This window comes from Henckelia pumila, chromosome 4 (genome assembly GCF_033568475.1).
Source record: "Henckelia pumila isolate YLH828 chromosome 4, ASM3356847v2, whole genome shotgun sequence".
Classification (NCBI taxonomy): domain Eukaryota; kingdom Viridiplantae; phylum Streptophyta; class Magnoliopsida; order Lamiales; family Gesneriaceae; genus Henckelia; species Henckelia pumila.
Window position 1 is genome coordinate 15,424,416 of NC_133123.1, and position 8,872 is coordinate 15,433,287.

The 8,872-nt window shown below is 30.1% G+C and overlaps 1 protein-coding gene across 1 annotated transcript; it reads left to right on the top strand.

Annotated features, from left to right (window-relative positions):
- Positions 1-5,255: 5,255 nt before the first annotated feature.
- LOC140865092 (germin-like protein 5-1) lies at positions 5,256-6,372 on the top strand. Its single transcript, XM_073269599.1, has 2 exons — positions 5,256-5,505; positions 5,620-6,372. Exons 1-2 carry the CDS (start codon positions 5,397-5,399, stop codon positions 6,156-6,158), a joined length of 648 nt encoding a protein of 215 aa, XP_073125700.1. The 5' UTR covers positions 5,256-5,396; the 3' UTR covers positions 6,159-6,372.
- The last annotated feature ends 2,500 nt before the right edge of the window (positions 6,373-8,872 follow it).

An 8,872-nucleotide genomic window follows, 5' to 3' on the forward strand; every position in this document is an offset into this window, starting at 1 on the left:
TCCAAATTGGCACCCGCGCTTACTGACTTACTCTACCTTTGAAGCTGCGTTTTTTAAGCTGGTATGGTTTTGGAAGAAGCATTATGGGGTCCCAGAAAATCTTGTTATCAATTATTATTTTTTATTTAAACATTCCTGATTTTATTCAGGAACTGAACAAGCTACCGAATGCACTTGGCATATTTTAAATGATATTGATTTTAATGATATTTTTTAAAAAAAAAAATTTGAAAGGTATGTAAAATAACTAATTTAAGATTATATTGTAAGTATAAGGGTGATATTTCGTTGATCAAAATTTTGTCTTCGTACAGTAAGTGATTTTTTTTAAATATCCTTTAAACATTTTTTTGCTCGAGTCATGATTTAACACTAGATATTATTGACAAGTGTATACAGACATACAACACCATATCAACGTTCGTTGACAGTGACACAACGTCGTTCGGTGAGAAAGACTAGAGCTGTGTTTGGTTGGAGTATGTTTAATCTCGATATAATTTATCTCATCTAATCTTGCGTTCTTCTTGACATATATTTTATCCATATCTTAATTATTTATTTTACATCAATCAAATCATTAATTATTTATCTTACATCAATCAAATCATCGAATTCAAATTACTATATTACCTCTTATAAATAATATTATTTATATTTTATTTATTGTTAAAGGACAAAATAGTATTTTATTATTTTTTATATATAATTTAATCAATCAAATCAATAAACTGTAATCTATCAATCAAATCAAATATTATATTAACTATCATTTTTAAATTATTTTTTATTACATTACATTACTTATCCATATATTATCAATCCTATCACCCGAACCAAACTGAGCAATGATTAATCTATAACCTCCGTTTGAAAGCCTATATTATTAATCTGTGTATAACTCATCTTATCCAATCTCACGTTCTTCTCGTTATGTTATTTATCCATCCATTAATTATTAATTTACACCAATCAAATCATTAATTATTTATTTTACATCAATCAAATTATTTAATTTAAATTACTATACTATTCCTTTATAAATAATATTATTCATATTTTATTTATTGTTAAAAGGACAAAATGATAATTTATCATTTTTTATATAAAATTTAATCAATCAAATCAAATAAACTATAATTCATCAATCAAATCAAATACTATATTTACTATCATTTATTTATTTATTTATTTATTACATTATATTACTTATTTATGTATTATTTATTTCATCATACCTACTAAACGGTACCTTTAGAATAACCATTTTGGTCAAATTAATGGATGAAAAATATCACTTACTACTTATAACTATCATCTTTCAAATTTATTCTTTCAATTTAAAAACATGAAAAATGTTTATTATCTTTTTATGTAATAACGTGTGTGGATTACTAAGATATATAATAGGCACACACCAACTTACTCCGCTAAAATCAAATCTTGATTATTTAAAATACAAAAGCCAAAATAGAACAATTTACGGGATCAATTTAACTATTTTCCCTTCATATTTTATGTTACTGATTCCGAAAACATGCAACAATGCATTTGAATTCCATAGAAAATATCTTGGTACTTTATTTATTTATTTATTACCGTAACAATTCCAATTAGATTATAAAATCCAGATGATTGCCACAAAATTGAGATTTGGGCTCATCGGCCTTTCCCCAAAAATTTGGTTTGGGTAAAGCGAGTACCTAAACGTGTATTTAGCCTGTTTCGGGTTGGTTGTGAGTATCAATTTTTATATTGGTTAACTATTTTAATTATTTCATTGTATTACTTGATATAAGAATTTTAATTAAAGATATTTTGTTTACAACTTCTTTTATAATTTGAACTTTTATCTCTATCACGATTTTTTTTTTTATCATCTGTCATTTCTTCTTTGTGAAAAAAGTAATATTCTCATCATCTTCAATAATTAACAATTCTTGTGATTTTATCGTAATCAATCATTTACATTTTCATATATTTATATTTGATTTTTTTGTAGGATGACTTTTTTTTTTCTAATGCTGAAAATCTTTATTTTTAAATAGCTACCGCGCACACGCGTTACGTGTGTAACATAAAATGAGATTAAAAGATTGTAAAAAATCGAAAAAAGTATGAAAAAATTAACATCGTGGAAATAGAGAGAGAACGTGAAGTTTTCGTGTGAAAAGTGGAGTGAGAAGAAGGTTGATAGGAAAAAATGCTGAAAAAATAAAAAAAAAAGTAGAAGCTAATGTGAAGGAGGGATGAAAGTGAAACAACAGTTGGTGTCCTCAAATGAGTAGTTACTATATATCTCTCAACTATTATAAAATAGTAAATATATTAGCAATAATTTTATTATCTTCGTTACCAACCATTTGCATTTTCATATCTTTACATTTGATTCTTTTGTTGGATGACTTTTTTTTTTTGCTAATGACGAAAATCTTTATTTTTAATAGTAGCAATAATTTTACTATCGTCAATTAGAGGTGTCAAAACGGGCTGGCGGGGTGGGCCGACCCACAATCCATCGCAACCCACCATTAGGCGGGGCGGAGCGGGCCGGCCCACCTTTAAGCGGGTTGGAAAAACTCCAACCCAATCCACCTATTTTAAGTGGCGGAGCGGGGCAACCCGGCGGGCTTACGTGTAATTTGACAGGTTTTGGTGGGCCAACCCGCAACCCACCATTAGGCGGGGCGGTGCGGGCCGGCCCACTTTTAAGGCGGGTTGGGAAATTGTCAACCCAACCCACCTATTTTGTATGGCGGGACGGGCCAACCCAACGGGCCTAGCCCATTTTGACACCTCTATCGTCAATCTCTATTATTGTATTGTTATCATCTTTTATTACTTGTACCAATATCTTAATGGTCGATAAAATTTTTGGATGTTCTCTTTTTCTCCATCTCCATGACTCCATCTCTTCAAAAAATACTCACCCGTTCATTGTAAGATCATCCATAAAGTAATTTTTATAGTTTCTAATCTTTAGGAAGATTACGAAAAATAGTTACAATTAGTAAAATATGTGTATTCAGTCATATATCGTTAAATTATAGTAATAAATTAAGCCATTGAAAAATATTATTTGGATTTTTTATAGGAAAATATAGATAAAATTAATACTCACGAAATATATATTTATAAGTTAGTAAAAATTCAAAACTCTCACAGTTTCACTAATTCTTAAGTACGACTTCTTTAATTTAATAATTAAATTTCTTTTAAGAAAAACTACTAGCACGCCTGATCGAAAGACATAATTATTCGATAAAAAATATAATACTATTAGTATTTATTTAAATAATGTTCTGAAAAATATCAATAATAAAATTCCGTCCCCTCTAATGATTTATTTTGGATATAAATTTAGATTTAAACAGGTTGGGTTGGGCATACATGTGTCTTCCAAAATTTAAACGGGTCGAATCTCGGGCCCTACCATCCCTGTCCTCAACTGCCAGCTCAACTGTCTTTTTCTGTATTTTAATTTTTACATGTTCTAGCATAATCATACAATATATTTAATATTGTATGTTATATATAAATATTATTTTTTCAATAATATTTAAATTTATTTTTTAACATTTATAAAATAATATAAAAAAAATTTAAATTTTTTTTATCAATTTATTTTATCTACAATGTTTAGTTGATAAAAATATGAAAATTTGAAATATCAAAATTTCAAAAAAAAAACAAAAAAAATAAAATTGTAATATTTATATTACATAAGAATAATTTCGGTAATTTAAAAGATGGTGTCTAAGGGAGAGATTTTTTATATATAGGGAGAGATATATTTTGCACCCAAAAATCATCTAGTTTGGCCCATTTATCATACATCCCGTGTCCGATCCATTCTTATTTGTAGTATGCTACTTTACATTTGGGCTCCAGACACCAAGTTGGGTAGGCATTTTACAACTCGGGCCTGAGGCCATACACGGGAAATATAGGATACCTCAAGTGTATTAGAACGTATTCAAATGAATATAAGATCATTTTTATTAAACAAAATATTTGATCAAAATTATTTTGCTAATTACGCACCCCCTGTGCCTTACTAAATCCTTTGCTTCGTTTATTGTCATACTATGAAGAAGAACATTAATTGTACTTTGCACTTCATGAACTTTCATTTATACATTTGATATTCTTTTCTACTATTTGCTCACCTTTTTTTAAAAATAAAAAAATTCCTCTTGTAAAAGATGATGACGAACATTTTTTCATTAATTTATTGATGAATAGAAATCACAACCGTTATCTTTTGTTTTATCTCGAGCTATAACAAAGTAGTCTGTAAACCATGGTAGTTAGTTAATCTGTATTGGATAAATCTTGGTGAGACAAACTCGCCCAAAAATATGTTGATAGATATCAATATGAACAGTACCCTCTATTATCACATTTTTCTTTTATTTATTCCATTTAATTTCTTGTTGATTGGGCCGAGTAAACACGTTACGATTCCTCATGTTTGTTTAATCCGAATTCAGAAGATCTCTCCATGTAATTTTTTTTTTCTCTCAATTTTGTAGTGTTAAAAACCATTTTCAATTAAGTATAGGGGTCTTCGAACTTGGCTTGATTAATTTCAAATTAATTACTCAAGCTTGAGCTTTGAGACAAATTTTAGTATACAAAAATTAATACTTTTAAATGTTCTAAATAAATGTTCAATTCTGCATTTCTTTCAGTTATATTTCAGTTTTCTAATAACCAATTTGGAATAATACAAAAGGAAATAATCGATTTCTAGTACGTTTACAAAGAATTTTAATTAGGTTAACATAATTGAAAGTAATTATGCATTATTTGTATATAATATCATATGATTTCAAAGACCCTTATTTGTTAAGCAGCAGATTTTGTTGATCTAGCCAATTATTTTAGTGCACTTCTAATAATTTGTGTTGATTACTCATTCATGGTCTAGACTTAGAGAACAATTTTCAAGTAAGCTTGCTCAATACACAAGATTTCTCAGCAAATCTTTCAATAATTTACTCTTTATAAATTACTAAAACACAAGATAATTATTAATTATTACTCAAATTCCACATTATATGAGTTTGCATTTCAGAATAAATTATTTTAATTTTAATATAATATAAAATATATATATTTTCGTGAATCGGGTCAAATAATTAATTCGTCTGGATTATATTAATTAATTAATAAAATTACACACTCATAATAAAGTTGAATCTGTGTTCAAATCTAATATATTTTTGAAGTAACTTTAGGTTTACGAAGCTGGCAACATGTTCACGCCACTTCAACTTCAAAGTTCAATCAAACCTCCAATATTCTATATTATATATAATTTTTATCCATTCACATATTCTTCCCACTTTCTCCTTCCTTATACTTTCAGGATCAAAGGTAGCTAGCTAGCAATGGCTGCTAATTGTGGTTTTATACTCGTAATCATGATCATGTTAACCACCAAAGCTTCCGCTGATCCAGATTTGCTTCAAGATATCTGTGTTGCTGACCTTACTTCTGGTACCTACTTTCTTTTAATTATTAATTATTTTCTTAATTTTTCATTCCTAGGTACTTTAATTAATGGTGGGATTTGTGTCTTTTTTTTTGTTTGTTTGTTTTGTTTTGATTCAGCCGTACGATTGAACGGATTTGCTTGTAAGTCAAACGTGACGGCGGAGGACTTCTTCTTCGCCGGCCTAGCTCAGCCCGGAGTGGTCAACAACTCCGTCGGGTCTCTGGTCAACGCCGCCAATGTGCTGAAGATTCCCGGTCTCAACACCCTCGGCGTCTCCATCTCACGCGTCGACTACGCTCCCGGCGGCTTGAATCCGCCTCACACGCACCCACGCGCCACCGAGATCGTGTTCGTGCTCGAGGGAGAAATCGACGTGGGCTTCATCACCACCGCCAATGTCCTAATCTCCAAGACTGTGAGGAAAGGGGAGGTCTTTGTTTTCCCCAGAGGCCTGGTCCACTTCCAGAAGAACAACGGCAAGGTTGCTGCGGCGGCGATCGCGGCCTTCAACAGCCAGCTCCCCGGCACGCAGTCCATCGCCGCCACATTGTTCGCCGCTTCTCCGCCGGTGCCGGATAATGTTCTGACCAAGGCCTTCCAGGTTGGGACTAAGGAGATTGAGAAGATTAAATCCAGATTGGCACCTAAGAAATGATTCAATATTTGAAGATTTGCTCTTTCTTAATTTTGTTGAAAACAAAAATTAATATAAATAAATAAATAATTGGCTTGTGGGAATTCAATATTTTATTTATCTTGGTTAGAAATTAAGAGAAAAAGATATTAAGATGTTATTATTATTATTATTTTTTTGAAAGAATGTAAGAATTTTATTTCACATGTTATGTTCAATAAAGGTGTAGGATGAAGTTTGAATATCTAGAAGTTATTTAAAGTATCTTATTAATATTTTTGAAGTAGTCCTTTTTTAAATCGAACAAAAACCAAAATTAATCTCATAGATTGAACATCACATTCTATAATGGTAGAGTTCAATCTATCTTACGGGTATTATTTTAATTGTCAATCTAATGGTTCAATGATTTTTCACAGCTCTCTAACATTAATTTTGCTTATGTGTTAAAATATAGATCATTAAATCAATGATTTTGGCATTACCCTGAAGTTAGGATATCATTAACCCATATAAATATAAAAACTGAGTGAAGCTTTCAATGGAGACAGTGGAGCTAGAAATAGCATGTAGTTAAAGGTGGGAGCGTCTTATCCGACATTGATTTATTGGCATAATATTTGAATAGCAGTAAAAGTTAAGAATAAAAAAATCACTTGCTTTTGAAGCAATTACAACCAAAAAGATGAAGACATGCTAGCTTGTGTTGATGTTTCTCATTATTAGATTAGATAATCCGTGTAATATATATTAAGAAAACGATTCACGAGGTATAAATTATATTCTACAATATATATAATTTTATTTTACTTTCAATATTAAGAAGATGGGTATTAATTAGGATAGCACAAGATGGATGTATTAGATACTCATAAAAATTGACTTAAAAAAAAAAAGATACTCATAAAAATTTATTGTAGAAACACGTAATGGATGCATGTAATATTTAATTAAACATTAATCAATATGTGTGTACGAGAATATGTAGCTGAGCAGGAAAACAAGAAACATGTCCAAATTAATTAAGAGTAGGTAAACCAATATTGCAACCACTATGGATTATAATTTATTTATATCTAGCTATACCCACTCCACCATTTATCCATTTCCGGACGATTTATAATTTCCAACTCGTTACGTTCTCTTGTAACATCTCCAATCGGTGAATGTTATGGAGGATTTTCGCCAAAATAAAAGACGGATTTTCCTCCAACCCATCTCCATTTGCCTCTTCTATTTTAGAGAGTGTCACCGTGATCCTCTTTATTTAAAAAATGACAGTAGCAATGAGAAATTAAATATCATCTTCCAAAATTGCATGATGACGATTTTTTTTTTTTATTTATTTATGCTTTTCTTGGTCCATTTCATATATATGTTTATTTATTTTTAATTCATATAATTAATTTTAGTGGTAATTTTTTTGTCCCTTTTTTGATTAATATCAAGTGTTTTATTTTTCTTATTAGTTTCTTGTAATTTTACTATTCGTAAGAAACATCGAAGAGAAATAACGAACAAGTTCATGACAAAATACACAATTTATTTCTAATATTTATTGACTTAATTTAACTTGATATGAATCAAACATGTGATATATATCCTTGAATATAGAAAAATCTAGTCGAAAACATGTTTAATTGTGTTTGAGAAATTAATACATTACGCAATTATTTAATTATATTTATGCGTTGTCTATGTGGCTGAAAAAACGTTGTTAATAGTAGGGGTATATTTTCAATATACCGTATAAAAAATATTGGCATGAAAAAAATTCATACCGGTACCGATATCGAAATTCTTAAATGTTGGTATGGAAAAAATCAATATTGGTACCGTATAGATACCGAAAAAAAATTCAATATACCAAAAAAATGTCTATATTTTGAAAAAAATTCGGTACGGTATCGCGAAAAGTCGGTATTTTAGCTCGGTATCCCAGCCCTGATTAATAGCATTGTTGTAAAAAGTTCGCTCAAAGACAATGCAGAAAAAACGTTGCATTTTTTTTAGCAAAGACAACGCTTTTGCGACGCTTAAAAAACATTGTTGTTATAGTATTAGACAATGCTTTAAAAGTGTTGTTATTTTTTGCAAAGACAATGCTTTTACAACACAAAAAAACAACGCTTTAAAAGCGTTGTATTTTTTTTTAGCAAAGACAACGTTTTTTTTAATGGATAAAAAGGCGTTGTCTTTTTAAAATACAACTGTTTAGCATGAATAGCTTAATTAAATCCTTATAAATAACACCTATTAAAATATCATGAAAGTACAACTGATCAATCTTCTTACAATTGAACCAGAAATATGTCATACAATTCAAACAGAAAATATATAGACATAATCCACAAACTTTGGATTCATGTTATACATAACACAAGAACTCTCGTAAGACAGTCTCACGGGTCAATTTCGTGAGATGATAGGCGAGTTGGTAAGACTTGAGGTGACGTGAGAAGAAATTCTCCAGCGTTACGGGTTCGATCCTTGTGTGAAACATATTTCCTGCTGAAATATTGTGAGGTATGTTCTGGAGGTTGGCCATGTTGCTTCCTCCCTCAGGTTCCTGCCGTTCGTGCACATCCTTCGATTTAACCTCGTATGAGTCAATGGACATCTGACTCATGTGTGATGAGATCCCCTTCGGAGTCAACCCTTTTAATATAAAACGGTTACCTCATGAATTGGAGGAATATTAATCCAGGTAAACCATGGGTCATATCAACTTGTTC

Coding starts and splice junctions, on each gene's coding strand:
- LOC140865092 (XM_073269599.1), top strand. CDS start 5,397: ATGGCTGCTAATTGTGGTTTTATACTCGTAATCATGATCATGTTAACC. Junction 5,506..5,619: donor TGTTGCTGACCTTACTTCTG/GTACCTACTTTC, acceptor GTTTTGATTCAG/CCGTACGATTGAACGGATTT.